The sequence below is a fragment of the Merops nubicus genome, unplaced genomic scaffold (genome assembly GCF_000691845.1).
Source record: "Merops nubicus isolate BGI_N331 unplaced genomic scaffold, ASM69184v1 Scaffold49305, whole genome shotgun sequence".
Taxonomy (NCBI): domain Eukaryota; kingdom Metazoa; phylum Chordata; class Aves; order Coraciiformes; family Meropidae; genus Merops; species Merops nubicus.
The window spans coordinates 1-15,459 of NW_008608565.1; the positions used below are offsets into that span (position 1 = coordinate 1).

The 15,459-nt window shown below is 39.4% G+C and overlaps 2 protein-coding genes across 2 annotated transcripts; one reads left to right on the top strand and one right to left on the bottom strand.

The window, feature by feature from the left end:
• The first annotated feature begins 58 nt into the window (after positions 1 to 58).
• On the top strand, positions 59 to 2,037 carry LOC103772934 (ankyrin repeat domain-containing protein 37-like). The gene is made up of 4 exons (XM_008940278.1): positions 59 to 142; positions 338 to 490; positions 1,187 to 1,278; positions 1,800 to 2,037. Exons 1-4 carry the CDS (start codon positions 59 to 61, stop codon positions 2,035 to 2,037), a joined length of 567 nt encoding a protein of 188 aa, XP_008938526.1.
• A 947-nt stretch (positions 2,038 to 2,984) lies between these two features.
• Positions 2,985 to 14,145, bottom strand: UFSP2 (UFM1-specific peptidase 2). Its single transcript, XM_008940277.1, has 11 exons — positions 14,072 to 14,145; positions 12,400 to 12,580; positions 12,251 to 12,321; positions 11,765 to 11,912; positions 10,727 to 10,919; positions 9,093 to 9,239; positions 8,488 to 8,652; positions 7,051 to 7,175; positions 5,963 to 6,039; positions 4,591 to 4,715; positions 2,985 to 3,167 (listed from the first exon to the last, which is right to left on the bottom strand). The coding sequence occupies exons 1-11, from the start codon at positions 14,133 to 14,135 to the stop codon at positions 3,081 to 3,083; spliced, it is 1,383 nt and encodes a 460-aa protein (XP_008938525.1). The 5' UTR covers positions 14,136 to 14,145; the 3' UTR covers positions 2,985 to 3,080.
• Between the last annotated feature and the right edge of the window lie 1,314 nt (positions 14,146 to 15,459).

Genomic DNA, 15,459 nt, shown 5'->3' on the forward strand with positions numbered 1-15,459 from the left:
CGCTTGCGGGGTGCGGGGCGCGGGGCCAGGTTCCGGGCGCCGCGGCGGCACGGGGGCGATGCTGGAGGTGAGGTCTGTCGGGTCTGGCCCACCGGGGGCTGTACGAGGTGTAGTCTGCGTGGGGCTGCTGCTGCCCATGCCGGTCAGTATTGCTAGCTAGGAGGGTAAAAGCCAAAAGTCACGTTGGACTGCCTTATTTTCTTTTCTTTTTAAGGGTCTGATGATTTGCGAGGGAGATGTTTATGCTAAGCTGCAGTGTGCTTAGACTCGCCCTGGCTTAGACTGGCAGTAACATGGTGCTTTTTTTCCTTGTTTTCTCTGCCCTTGTTTATTTTAGTGTGGTAGTTTCAGCAGCCTCTTGGAGGCAGGAGCCGGTGTGAATGCACCTGCAGATGCCTTTGGTCAGTCTCCAGCTCACCTGGCGGCTTGTGGCGGTGAAGCTTTTTTCCTACTTTGGCAACTGCAGACAGGCGCAAATTTGAACCAACAGGTAAAAATAAGTTTTGTTTCTCCCACTTCTAATCTGGCATGTCAGAAAACCCAGGTTATATTATTTACCTGTTTCTTTATCCAAGAGAGCTTTTATATGTACAGTTGTATTGCAAGAGGTACCTGGGGTTATTTTAGCATAACTTTCTACTAGCATAACCCAGAAATCCTTTCTGTACTGCAGCAGCGATTTCACTTGCTACGTGTAATGCGATTTTCACACCTGCAGTGCTTCATGCAGATGGCAAAAGAACTTAATTGTTTTACACAAATGAGTATTTTCTTTTCCTCTGAAATTCTGCCCCTTCTTCAAGTAAACGTAAGGATTCTTCCTCTAGCTGCAAAGTTGGATTTGCTTATACCCCTGAGCTGGTAGCAGTAAGCTGTTGTGGGCAGCAATCCCTGAACGGTGCTGAAAGATGAGTTGATCAGTGTACAGACTATTCTGTGCAAATAATCTTTTAGAAGGTAAAGGTTAAACAAAGAGCATTGCACAGAGACAGCATTCCCACTCTGCTGTGATGGATACGCTGAACATTTAATGGCAGCTACCAAGTATACTCCACGGGCTCTGTTGCTTTAATGTCTCCATTCAGGGGGGACTACTATAGAGTAACACTGTGTAAACAGGCAAGCTGGAGAACAAGATGGCTCCATCCTTTGCCTTTCCTTCAATTACAGCTGATTTTGTTTTTAGGATTGCCTTGGAGAAGCCCCGATTCATAAAGCAGCAAAAGCTGGGAGTTTGGAATGTCTTGCTCTCCTTGTTGCTGGTGATGCCAAAATTGAGTAAGTTGAGTTACATTTAGTCATTTCCATAAGAAGTGTCAAAGGATATGTGTATTTTTACAGTACTTGTTCAGAGTGTGCATGCTAAGGCTGTAAATGTGGCATGACTGTATGCATCAGAGCAGCATTAAAAACTGCCTTTAATAAACACCGAAGTAGCACAGACCATACACTGTTCAGTTTCACATTAAAAACCTCTGCAGTAACTGCTAAAAGGCTATTTCTGATCATTGGTTCTATTTGTTTGCCATTCTAACACTGTGCTCACATTCCTCTTGCCTTTCTGGTATCTAAGCCAGTCACGGTCTGATGACAAATTTATTTTAAAATAATTATTCCTTAGTGCATTTAATATCATCCCTCTCTATGAGTAGAGCCTCATGTGATCCTTGACAAACCTTCTTGGTATTAATTCTCTGTACTTATAGCTCTGTTTAATGTTACCACTTAATTACTCTTGATCAGTGTTTGCTCATAATATATATTGCACTTTAATGGTTACTGTGAATTCTGGGTTTCAGCTTGTGCAATCACAGTGGACAAACAGCAGCAGACCTGGCCCTGGCTTACGGCTTTCTGGAATGTGCCAAGTTCCTCACAATGATTCAGCACATGAAGACAATGAAGCCAAGAGGAGAGTCTGGCGGCTCCCAAAGTGACAGATGTGCCTTGCTGAGAGGGGACCCAGCTGCACAGGAACAAGCAACTGAAAGCAGCAGATCCATAAGCAGGAAGAGGAGAAGACCAGATGGTGTGTAAAACTGTTAGTTTATGACACTTGGGAATAATTTAAAAAAAAAATATTTTTAGGACTTAAGTAAATAAATTTGGGGTTAGATACATAGGAGTTGGATTTATAAGCCTGCTAGTAAGGATCAAATTGCATAGGTATTTAAGGTTATGGTCTTACTAAAAATGGACAATGCATGGGGAATGGCACTGAAAAGGCTACTGCAACGTGGGGGAAAAAAAACTAAATGGTAGGTACTTTATGGGGTAGTGATGGAGTAGCTACAGACTTATTCTCGTTTGTTCATATGACAGATCTTGTCTCCTAGCTGACAAAAGAGCGAGCTTGTAATCCCAGAATGAAATCAAGGGGAATCCAAAGTCTGAAGAAACATGAGTGGACTGTGCATGGAGCAGCCAGATGTGTACGGTGGTACATTGTCTCCTTCCGAGAAGGAGGAAAGCTTGTTTATTTTTACTTCTTACAGAAGACTTGTTGGATTTTTTTTTTTTCCCAGAATAGTTGTATTGATACAGCTATAAATAAATAAGCATCTAACAATTAATTCGCATTTTTTTTTTGTGTAAATATGAGAACAAAGTCCATAAAATTCAGTCCATATTGCCATTTTTTCCCCCTGTCCTCTTCTAAGCTGCTGTTATTAGCAGTACCAGCAGCAAACCAGGGCTTTGAGTAGACTGACAGTGCACTAGACGGCTGGCTAGATGTAACCTGAAAGGTCGAAGACAGTTTGTCTTCTTTGGCAAGGAAGAATTCCATAAAATAACAGATCGGGCATTTAATCTGTAAAGATTTAGCTAAACAAAGTTGTCCTAGCCAAAGAGAGTATTAGTCACCTAATAGATGTATTTGTAAGAAGTACAGTTCACAGCAGATAACTTTATTTTTAGAGGCTTCATTTAAAAAAAAATAATTCTTAATTTAAATACTCAAGCAGCAGTTCTATTTCAACTGGGTTTTGATTGAAGCATTACTCTGATAAATAATGAGACAGTTATATCTAGGATCAGCTAGTATTTGGGCGTAGCATGTTCCAGCGTAGGAGTGGAATTTAAATAGTTTTTGGTCGTTGAGGTAGGCATAGATTGTAATAGGCGTCCTTGTTCCAAAACTCTGGGCCCTTCCATCCACACCAGCCCTGTCCAAGAAAGAGCAAGGTAGTGTTTAAATGTACTGTGAATTCTGACTTTCCTGTCTTGTACTATTACATCTTTTTAGTTTACTAATTTTAAGACAAGCTGTATGAATCTTTTCAAATACCTACAGAATGGAACGAGACAATTTTCAGGATGTTCTCTGCACACCTAGAAATACACTAAGAGAAAACACCGTCCAGAGGCTTGCTCTCTCCCTTCCTCTCTCCCCATCCCAGCTCAGTTCCTAAAAAGCAGCATCTCTTGTCCTCCCCACCCCACTACCTTCTGCTGCTACCCAGCAACTAATGTTATTCTGAAATGCCATCCTTGACACAGTTTCCATTTCCTTTGTCTTTATCTTTGCCTTCTCTGGTAGTAGTCAGTGTTTCAGAGCCAAACAGAGCTCCAGTATCAGAAAGTGTGCTGCTGATCAGGATTTAGCAGAAAAAGTCTAACAAAGCTCTGAAGTTTGCAGAGTACCACATAATTATATGAGGTGTTTTTTTGAAGAAAAGAGCTACAAACTTAAGAGTCCACCTCAGTTCCTCCCCTCCCCTGCCAATTTTGAGGAGGAAAGGGAGTTCTGCATCTATTTTTATCTTCCTGAACACCTTGTAGCTGTAACAACCTTTGGTCACCTGTATTCTTTGGAAATTGTTTCTTTCTGTACTCATTTCAAGTTCTGTCCATTACAGGGCTAGCAAAATGGTTTTTAACAGCTTTTCTAATTGGGTCCAACTCAAGGGTATCAAAAACATGAAAGAATTGCTGCTATTTACAACTTAGTATGAAGAAGAGAAAAGAAACTGATTACTTAACACCTATAGGATAATTTAGCCACTTTCACAGTTTATGCTTCTGACACTACGTTTACTTTTTTGTCATGTGCTGTTATCCCTTTTAATAGTTTTAAATATGAAAATAACATTACATACCCTTCAATTCTTTAGAGTTTTCCCAGATTTTCAAAACAGCTCCATAAACTTAGTTCAACACTATCTGAGAATGCCTAGTGTTGGATTTTTATTTATTTTAATTTTATTTTAAACAAAGGGTTACCTTCCTTGCTTCAGTAACAGCATTTTATAGGCTGAACAGATTTTTCTTCCATTCCAAATACCAAACACATTTGTTGTATATACTACTGGGTAAAAGGTAATTTGAAGAAAGAACATTTCTTTGTATTGTAATAACTTTATGTAGTTGCTGAACCAGTGTATCCTCTCCAAATACACTAAATTTCAAACACTAACAAGAAGTAGCATACATGCAGGTTAACTTAGATCAGCACTTCCTCCAGAGGGAATGGAGAAGCCATTGAACAGCCAGTTTGCATTTGGCTGTAGTATGTTATTTGTTTCATGCCAAAATATATGTGCATATACACAGACACATGTGTATAAGTGCATGTGCATCAAGCCTCACCTTTTCCAAAATAACTTGCAGATCTTCTCCTCCAGTGTAGTGTGGGTCTAGAATCAAATATTTTATCTGCCCAGTAATCTCATTCCAAGCCACTCCTAATATTGTGTGAGCCAGAACACCTCCACCTAAAACAGGAGGAACAGAAATTGCTAAGAGCTTTTCACTGAGGCTGGCTACATGTGCAAGCCCCAAAATAAAAGTACATCAACACTTTCGATGAACAGATCAGCTTGGTTATCAAAATGATTCTGAAGCTGTGCTATGTAAGATTCTTCATATTATTAAACAACACATCTTTACTACAACTATGGAAGATTACTTCCCTTCCTACAATTATAGAGTTTACTTTCCAAATTTCTTCCATGTCAGAAAGGTTAAATCCTCAATACTTCCACCAGATAAGTCAAGAATATTTCAAACATCAGTTTTGCTCACTTGCTCTTTGAAGAAACTTGGCTGTAAAAAAAGAATCTGAAAAACTTCCTGACTGTAGAAAGACTAAAATCGTAACAGAAACAAGAGTTTTTGGATAAGGGTTATCTGCTGTTTTCCAAGTTCCATCAGTGGATATTAGGGACAGAGCAGTAATTTCTGACCGCCCTTTCTCCACTCTGCAAATGGGGAAAGAGGGGGATACTTTGATGAGCTGGCCACAGGTCAACTCTTGCATGGTTCTTTCAGATGGCGAGAAGTTTACGTCCTTTGGATTCCGTGGTAATGACTCCACACAACAGACAGGAATTGAAAAAAAAACACCAGAAGAAAAAAAAAATCCCTAAAAAACACCCTTAAAAACCCACCCCCCAAGAAGCCAACCTCTGCCCCTCCAACAGCAAAAATTAAACAAATCTACAAGAGAGCATTACAGGGAAGGAGAAGTTACAGACAAAAAGATTTTTCAATATAGGATTCTAAATTCTTGAAATCTGGACAAAAAGGCTGCCAAAGGCCAAGAATATAAAATCTGGACTTCTGGCACCTCTCATTTGAGACAGTTGCCATATATTTCTTATGAATGGCATTTCTTGTGTTACCAACCTTTCAGATTATTAGAACTGATCTTAAAAACGAGTTTTGGGGAAGTGTAAGAACTTCTGCTCCTCTACAGAGCAGAAGTCAGCTTTCAAGTTCTGACTTCAACAGTAGTTTTTAAGAACACAATTTAGACTGACTTTTGTTACCAGGTTTAATATTGAGCCTGGGAGAAATACTGAGAGAAAAGACAGCAGTGTTTCCCAGGTTCCCGTGGGAAAAGCGTGGGTTTTAATTCATGTAGAGTTTTGATTAACTCTTGTACAGTGAACTGAATGAGTTCTAATTGAAATTAAATTCAGCACAGGGAGGCTACACACTTTGATACTCAAGCACTTACCAATCATAACTGGAGTTCCTTCAGTCTTGAAATGATTAGCAAGCTCTCTGCCTTGCAACGCTATCTCAGAACCTTGGCTGGGTAAGAGAAACAATAATCATCCTCACTAGGCTTAATTCCCTGATTAGCCATTACGCTTGTTAACTGCATAGGTAACTGGTCAGAAAGTGGCTTAGTGGCTTGACTCTTTTGGAATATCTATAGTAGAATTTAAATAAACATAACTCATGAGTTGTATCTTGTTTGATTAGAATTTTCATACATGTTAAATTCTTCATTTCAGGATTGTATTTATCACAAAATGTCCATGGATTTGTTGTCTGCTTAGTGCTGCATAAATGAGAAAAATCCTGTAATTTAACTTCTGATAAATGCTAAACATTATTCTTTTGCTCCCAAATATACTTGTAGAGTTTTTTTATTGTGTATGAGAGCGTCAGGTTGTCAGAATGGAAACAAATCCCTTGTTTTATCTGTCACACAAACCCAGAAAAGAGAACACTGTTTCCGGGCTGCTCAGCAATTTGCCTCCATCCTGAGCTGGTGGGTTAGCTCTGTGGAAGAAGTAGTAATTTACTGCCAGGGTGCACTCAGCTCATTACCACCGCCAGACTCTGTGCCTGCTCCAAAAATTGCATTTGTGGTGAAAAGCAACAGGCTGAATTCCACAGCAGTTTGCGTATCATTAAGCAATTTACAGCAACTGCAAACTGGAACCTCAGGGTCCCAGAAGATTTACCAACACCTTCATCTGTAAGCACTTGGCACGACCAAAGGCAGGAATACAGGGTTTGTTAACAAGAAACTCTGAAAAGATCTATTGCCACAGAATCACGGAATGTTAGGGGTTGGAAGGGACCTCTGGAGATCATCGAGTCCAACCCCCCCGCCAGAGCAGGACCATCTACAATTATCTCTTTATTTTTATAAAATAATAACAAATAAAAATTGAAAATATAATCTTTATATTTTTATCCATTATCTCTTTCATTATCCCTTTCTCCCATATATTGTAAAGGTAATTTGCATTTTAAAGCATTCATTCTTTTCAATAATTACCAAGCTATTAAACAGATACTGATTCTTACCTGACAAATAATATTTTTGATGTTATTCCAAAAAGCTGATTCAAAACAAGCTGTACCTCAATTGAACCAATCCACTGCCGTGACCCAACAAATGCTGCAGGCTTGTCTCCAGCATCAACCAGTGCCTTTGCAACATCACAGGGAAGAAGAAAAGCAAATGTCAACAAAGTCTAGTGGGTGATTCCACCACTTTTTGTGAACAAAGCCACTTTCTATAGATATGTATGGCAATGTGCTTCGAACCTAGCTGGTCAAAAGCAGACAAATGGATGTTGAATTCATTCAGCGCGGTTGTGTTTTGGAAATTTCACTTGAACACTGATACAGAACAGTGCCTCTAAGCACAGAGTGTAACCCCAGGTCCACAGGCAGGCTTCAAGGACCATCTATTGGGAGGGCAAGCACCGAGCTGACTAATAACAAAGTGCATCATTTATATTGCAGAAGTTGAAGTAGCTGTATTCCCATTCAAAGCATCTCAGAAAAGGATCCATAAAATAATGCTCTAAGGAAGAAGCCACTGAAATACACTAAAGGCCGTGGTTTATTTTAAACTCTTCTCCATTCTGAGGCTTCCATGTTACATGCAGCACTTGAGAGGGGTTCTTTCCACTCAGGATACAAAGCCCACAAAGTCACCTGAGGGCTACTGGCCTCCTCTCGATATCTAAAAATAATACAGGAGTGTGTGGACTTCAGTTGCATTTAGGTGTGGGCTGAGCAATGTTCAGGAAATGCAGTTTTAACTTTAGCACTCACATCCCTGCTAGGTATGGTGAAAGCTGCTTTACAGACTAAATCAAACTCTGCAAAAAATATTTAGTAAATAAGTATAATGAAAAAGACTATTTTTAGAAGACTGAAGACAACTGCAGTGTTTCCTGCTAGGCATACAAAATAAGCTACCCAAGCCTAGAGTTTTTCTTCAGTGCTTCTTTCCAGAATAGAACATATTTGGGTATGCGTTTTTATTCACAACAGAAGTGAAGGAGTGTTCAGAAAACAAAAAGCTCAGTACTCTCAAGGGCAAAGCTGGAAAAGGCAGCAGTAAATCCATGCATGGCATGTGAGGATTAATCCAGCTGCCACTGAATACAAAAGCTGGTTTGAGTATGACCCATTGAGTTTTCCATTTTCTTTCATTTGGCAAAAACAGTGAAAATGTCATAATCTGAGCTTCTCATAGAACATTAATCAAGGGAATATTTAGAAAATTATTTTAATGAGTCTTATTTGTACATGCAATGTCACTCAACACTGATAAACATTTTGGAGACAGATGTCTTATAATAAAACTTGTAAAAAATACTAATTAACAACTATTATAGTTCAATTTAAGAGACATCACACAAATCCGAAGCCTAAAATATATAAATACTTAAAATATGATCCATAGAAACATGCATGAAATAATCAATCTGCATAAAAGTTCTGTACCTGCTGAATGTCTTTGTGTGTTGGTACAGGTGCATCGATGTACCCTTGCTGCCTGAACCAAGAGCAGATGGTCTGCAGAGACCGATAGGCACAGCCCCAGCCGCTGTCATCCACCCGATCCTGCATGTAGTGGTGGTAACTGTACACACCATGTACCAAACAGACCTGCACAGGAAGGGAGTGCAAATGAATCTCATCAGCCTTGCGTCAGTTTCAGAGAAGTCCTGTCATTGTGCTTTAAAAGCTTTCAGTTAGGGACTGGAAATCTTTGGAAGAACTGAAGGGTTGTTATTCACATGCGATTGCTCCTGTTATCACCTCCTAAACATCTCTGTTCATGGTCTTAGTTTCTTACCCTGGTTCTGAGAAACTTTTAAAATACATGCAGAAAACGTGTGCATCCTTTTCCAAGAAAATGCAATTTCTTTGGGACTAATACAGCTAAAGAAATGCCATTTTGTGCAGAGAAACCCTTTTGCTTTGAAGGCCAAGTCAGTTACTTCACCTTCTCATCTATATGATGACTATGTAAATTACTTCCTTATTTTACTTCAGATTTCTTACTAGAAAAGTACTTTCTTACCAATGTTTCAATTTAAACTTACCATACCAGGCTCCATACCAGGTGCATTAAGATGTAAATGTGGATTTCTGAGATATCCATCTTTATAAGGTTCATCTGGAAAATGATAAGCATTTGCTCTCTTGAAATACGGTCTGTCACAAGGCAGATTGAATAATCCATGCAATTCCTGCATGTGTGTTCCAATAAAAATAAAGAGCACAATTCAAATTTTGGATTAAAAGAAATGTCAAGGCGTTAAGTAACAAAGAAGACATAAACAATTGCAACAGCACAGTTTGGCAAATTAATGTTAAAATCATCTTAAATGAACGTTCAGGTTGTACATCTGTTGCTAGACCTCAGCTCTCAAAGGAAGCTCATGCAGGCTTCCCTCCTATCTAAAGGGCCTGCTATTTTATGACATCTTGTTACATAATGCCTGCTGCTGGAGCCCCGCAGGAGATCTCATGAATGACAGGCATCTTATCAAAGGATGACAAAAGGCACTGTAACACCAAAGGATTACAGCTTTACCTATGCAGTAGTATAGATACACACACTCTGAATTATAATCTTAACTAATATTGAAGACATACAAATACCACATGCTGAGACGAAGTAAAGATACCGAGCTTATGGCTTAAGCAGATTTCTGTCTATTTTTAAACCTCTTAAGCAGTGTTTACAACACAGCAGCCACATTTAAGGAGATATATTGTCTTATTTCACAGAGCCTAAGAGTGAAAGGAAGACGAGATCATCTAGGATAATAATGTGTCACACAGGTAACACATTTTACGCAGATGACCCAGCACTGAACCCAACCACATTAGCTACCTAGCAACCAGTGGGTAAGAGTCAGCAGAAGACAGAGAGCAGGGAGACTGAATGTGCCACCAATGCCTGAGGCCTCTGCAAGTGCAGGGAACAGATTTGGGTCTATATACCCAGGGATGCTTCACACAGAAGAAGAAAATGAACAAGTCCCACAGCTTCTACCCCTCTAAGGCAGCACAGTATTCTTTCCCTGCCCTCAGTATGTGCAACTGTGTGACCTGAACGGGTATCTGCCAGGTGCAGGTCTCAGTCTGAAGGGACTGTCACATCAGAACATTTTTCCACCTCATGCATATTCCTTTTTCTGGATATGCCAACTCAGAAGGCAAAAACCAAACAAATAAAAGCTAGGTAAGGCTGGGCAGCTGTGAGCCACAAAAAACAGCCCCTGGCAAGCAAAAAAAACCCCAACACCACACATCCCCAAGAAAGAAACCAAAACAAAGAAACCCCAACCCTAACACTTTCAGGACATATATAAAAGCCTGAAAGGAGCAACACGCTACAAGCAATCTGGTATTCTACCACACAAGTGGAGAAATTCAAAGAATACAGTACTGCAAGTATAATTTAAATAAAATCTAGAACAAATGCTATGTAGTTTCAAAGTTCCTGTTGTCTCCTTGCAAAAATGAGATCTGGCACATTTTAGAAAATAACTTCTAACAAATCAAGTTTCCACATTCAGTATACCACATCAGTTATAATAAAAAAAAAATTATTAAAAATAGCAGTATCTGTTAGTATTTATTCTACACTGTCTAAATGAAAAGCTTTCCCACTGCTTCAGTTACAGTAATTAAAAAAACAGGTTCCATGATTATTTGTTTGCTTTACCTTCCTGTAACTTTCCAGCTGATCATCTGAAATACCTGTAGGATACGAGATTGTTACAAGGTGATTTTTTCCTGGTAACATGAAATGAAATTGCTCTGGTACCACAATTGATGTTCCCTTCATATATTTCATGATACATCTTTCCATATCAGTTAATTGCCTGTGAATTGCTTTCACCAGGAGATTTTGTACCCTGCAAAGTGTAAGGTAGAATATTTAAAAAGCAGGACAGCGGTGGTGGATCATTTTCTCTCACAGCTCTGACAGGCACATTTGCACCTGGTCTAATGAACTTACTGCTTCCCTACTTCCAGACAGAACCTCACCATGTTTTACTCAAAGCCTGTCTGAACACAGAAACTGCTCCCTACTCATTCAAGCCCCCCCAGCGTGCAAGTACCCCAGTCATATATCTTGTCTTTCATCTTGTATTTGGAGAATCTGCCAAAATAATTTACATTATATGTTGCAGGTTGTGGTTGGTTTTTTTGTTGTTGTTGTGTGGGTTTTGTTTTTGTTTTTGTTTTTTTTTATCCTCCCCATTTAGTATCCTTCAGAGTCAAATCCTATGGAAAAAAGGCAAGGGAAAAATAGAGAGGAAGAGTAATGTCTTCCACCTTCACCTACACAGCCGCAGCCCCTAACGTAGTACTGAGGTTACAAAGACTCATCAAATACACTCCAGCTGTCACTTTTACACACAGGCACCTACTCAGAGTTTAGAACATTTTCCTGACTTTCTCAACTCCTTGCTAAGCAATGGTTATGAATTACCAAATCTATCAGATATTTGATCAACATCAGACATTGATCAACACTTTTTTTTTTTTTTTTTGTAAATAGCAAAAGGATTGTGTCTCAAGATTATTAAAGCTGTCTACAGGAGCTTGTACTATTTACACAGTTAAATTCCACTACAAAAATACTACGTATTTTTATGCTACTTCATAAAACTGATTAATGATATAGTATTACTTCATTTTATCAAGACAAAGCAGAAATTAAGCTGAAAAATTACAAGGTCAGGATACCACTTACTTTCCCCATGTTTCTTCAGGAGAAACAGACACAACGACATCAACTGGTAGTGTCATATTTATGTAGTGGTGCTCTTTATTTTCCCTTTCAATGACTGGAGCCAAAGCAGCTAACGAAGATGTCATTTCCAACATGAGGTCTATATTGACTATTTGTTGCTGCAGAGAATAAAGACACCAGTAGCACATCTCCAAACAATACATGCATCAAGAAGGCAAAAGTTAAGTTTGCAGCTACTGGGTATCAAACTCAGTAATGATATACTTAGGTTAACAAACCCCAGACTAGTAATGTTAAAGACAAACTCCTATATGCTGATCTTCTGTAGATAGATCTCTGCATTCATGGGAGATTTTAAACGACTTTAAAAGAATTCTCCTAAGTCATGTCAATGTCTATCTGTGTACAGAAAAGCCTAGGGAGAGCAGATCTAAAAATGTTTAAAGGATAGGCTGCCTGTTAAAATTTATTAGTGTGGTGAGACACATACCGTATCTTGTAACTTTTTATCCTTTTTTTTCCCAAGTTTTCGTTTGGTCTCATCATCTTGATCAAATCTGAAGTATCAACAGAAAAAGAAATTTCTATAATATGAAATTAATCTATTTAAAAAAAAAATAATGAAGTATACTTACTGTATAAATCTTCTTATCTCCTTACAAGGAGAGTCATCAGTCAGCTCTGGGACAGTGTTCATGCCATTGTTAGGCCACACGTAGACTGAACTGTGGCAAATTCTTAATACCAGAACATCTGAGGACAGTTTGTTTGCAAGATCACTGAAAACATATCCTAATGCCTTTTTTGTTGATGCCTCTGAAACACAACAGGCATAGAGTTAGCCTAGAAAATTCCCTTGCTTTTGTTACAGCTGCTGGGCATACATTTAAAAAAATTTTCTGACTTGGAATAAAGTCCTGTTCTAATAAGAAAAATGGGTATGTAAACAAAAACTGAGATAAGATTTCACTTAGCACCTCTTTCTCAAACATTCACACTCACACCTGCCTCAACAACAGCATACTGTTTCTCTCAGATGTCAAATATGAAAAACCACCAGCACACAGGTCGATTCTCACACCAGAAACACCTGTCCAAGCCTGCAGCTGCAAATGCACTTCCATGTACAAACTTCTAGATACCTTATCTTTAGTCATCGGAGTAAATCCTGGAAGGATTCGAGTCACATGTTTCTGACTTGATATCATCATTCAGATATACAAATGAAAAACATACAAAATATGAAATGTGCTGTATGACAGATCAACTCTTGCATGTTACCAGCATTGTTCTCCCCACTGAGGAGATTAAAAACCATTACTTAGAATGCAACAAGTTATACAAAGCCTAACAAGCTATCCAAGACTACGCTGAGTGGTATTTCTGTAACACATTTAACTTAGATTTGGCCACTATTAGTTGTCTTTTGCACTACAAGACGGCCAAATCTACAGTATCAGAAAAAACAGACACAACACCTTCAAAAGAAAACCGTCACTGCCTCCAGAAGGCATGGTCTGCCATGTTTACACCCTAGCAGGTGTGAATACCATGCACTTGGGCCATCTGAGTTGGAACTCAGGCCACGTCCCTTTCCAAGGTGCACTAGAAAAGAATTCAGAGTTTCTAGTAAAGACATGTCCTTTTGAAATGTGGAATGAGCTATAGTTGAGCTAAAGACACCCTCCCTCTGCCCCCTGCCCTTTGACAGCTCAGTGGCCACTGACAGCCTTGGGCAGAGCTTCTGAAGTGACCCTCACATTACTCTAAGAATGTGGGACTAGAGGAGCCTCTTAATGCCCTATGTTCTAGTCCCTTGTTATCCCATGGATTCACAGCAGCCAACCCCACCTAGATTCAGTGAAGTGACTAGTTAGCTTGTTCATCTTCCCTATTTCTCTGGAGAGACTGAACCACAATCTCAAAACTGTATTATTAATATAATCCTGCTATAGCCAAATTAAATGTTAAGTTATTCTCTGTTTGCTTAGAATTTCAGGGTCAACTGAGGATTCAAATTCAAAAGTGATCCTGGTACCATACCCATAAATAGGAAAAATAAGGAAATGACCTAAAAATTGCAATTTAAACTTTAGTTAAAATTAAAATAAAAGACATATGATGGAAAAAGAGTAACAGAAAATTAATGGAGAGAAAAAGTAACATTTTCTGTACTTAAGCTTTATGGGTTTGGGAAGAAGCACTTAACATCTGTTGAAATGCCAAGAAAATAAACATCATAATTAGTTAATTAAGAAAAGGTTATTTACATAGATGTTAAGAAATCTATTATAGTCTTACACACACCATCAGTCGTTGCTAGCTGAAATGCAAGATCCAAGCCTCCTCTTATTCTAAAGAGTATGTCCATGGCTTCTAGAATTACCTGAGGAGAAAAAAGAAGCAATAGAAATGAATAGCTATTTTGATATGCTTTCTGTCAAGTTACAACTGACTCTTGCTACACCCCAGTGTGCAAGCACACCAGTAATCACTGCGGCTGCTCAGGGTACCAAAGGCCTCCCCAAAAACAGCGAAGTGAGCAGCACAGAGTCGACAGCCAGAACCTCCATTACATGAGTCCTGCTGCAAATGACAGGTCTTAAAAGACATTTCCTACCTAATCAAGAAAGTCTTAATTATATACTTTTACCATTTAGAAATATTTTTGGTAAAATGCCATTGTTTCAATCCAAACATGATGTTTCCCATCTCATGAGTCTTCCTTCCTAAAACACAGACTGCTCTGACCATTAGAGCAGAAAGGTAATTAAGCACATCTGTAAGTATGCATTCATCTTGGTTAGGAAGTTGTAGCTTCAGGGAAAGGAAAAAACAAGGAGGAACACACACAACCTCTAGAACCTAGGCCAAGTTTCACATCTGACATAAGAGCTGCTTATGCCAGCCCAGAGACCACCCAGATTTTTCCTTCCCCATCCAAAGTCCCTGCCTGGTGTCCCACAATGGCTTGCTGAAAACAGTTTAACATGAATTTCACCAGAGAACTCATCCAGATTGAGACTCACTCTTTCAGCAAAGGGTGATGACTTCACAGCCTCAATCACACTAAAAAAATGCAGCAAACACCTGTAAGAATAATGACACTAAGACCCTTTGGAAAGACTGATCCCAAAGCTGTTTGCTTACAAAGTATGGGAAACTTCCAGGTGCAATGATATCCTTCATGAAGTAAAAGAAACAAAACACAGGACTAATTTTCTTTCCATTAAAAATTACTCTAAGCAGACATATCTAAAAAGGCAGGCATGCCTGATGAAAATGTAAACATCTTCACTTTTAGCTTTGGATGGAAGATTTTCAGGTTTCTGTGATTCCAGAGCGCCAAAGCTTACTCCAAGAAACAAAACCATCAGGACTGTAACGTTGCAACATTTTGGTGGCTGAAACATAACCCAGACCTGGTTCTGGTAACAGTTATCTACGTTAAGAAGGTCTTGGAGCGTGAGACTGACAAGCACAGGCACGTGAAAGAAAGGTTTTGGGAGCTAACGTGAAAGACGCTTTTATGTGAATTACCGCAAGGTAAGAACCACGCTCACGAATGACCAGCAGAGCTCTGCAAAAGGAGCGAGAGGACTCGGCCCCTGGAGAGCGGCTCGTCGCGGATGACGCGGCTGGCCGGCAAGTCCCACACGCAGACCACGCAGGCCGAGAGCCCCGGGCGGACGGCA

Excerpts from the sequence above, each read along its gene's own strand:
- UFSP2 (XM_008940277.1), bottom strand. The coding sequence starts at position 14,135 with ATGGACATACTCTTTAGAATAAGAGGAGGCTTGGATCTTGCATTTCAG. Across the intron at positions 11,913-12,250 it reads AAAGTTACAAGATACGGTAT|TCAATATAGACCTCATGTTG; the intron begins GTGTCTCACCAC and ends AGCAACAAATAG. Across the intron at positions 8,653-9,092 it reads CTGGTATGGAGCCTGGTATG|GTCTGTTTGGTACATGGTGT; the intron begins GTAAGTTTAAAT and ends CTTCCTGTGCAG.
- LOC103772934 (XM_008940278.1), top strand. The coding sequence starts at position 59 with ATGCTGGAGGTGAGGTCTGTCGGGTCTGGCCCACCGGGGGCTGTACGA. Across the intron at positions 491-1,186 it reads GCGCAAATTTGAACCAACAG|GATTGCCTTGGAGAAGCCCC; the intron begins GTAAAAATAAGT and ends TTTTGTTTTTAG. Across the intron at positions 1,279-1,799 it reads GCTGGTGATGCCAAAATTGA|CTTGTGCAATCACAGTGGAC; the intron begins GTAAGTTGAGTT and ends TCTGGGTTTCAG.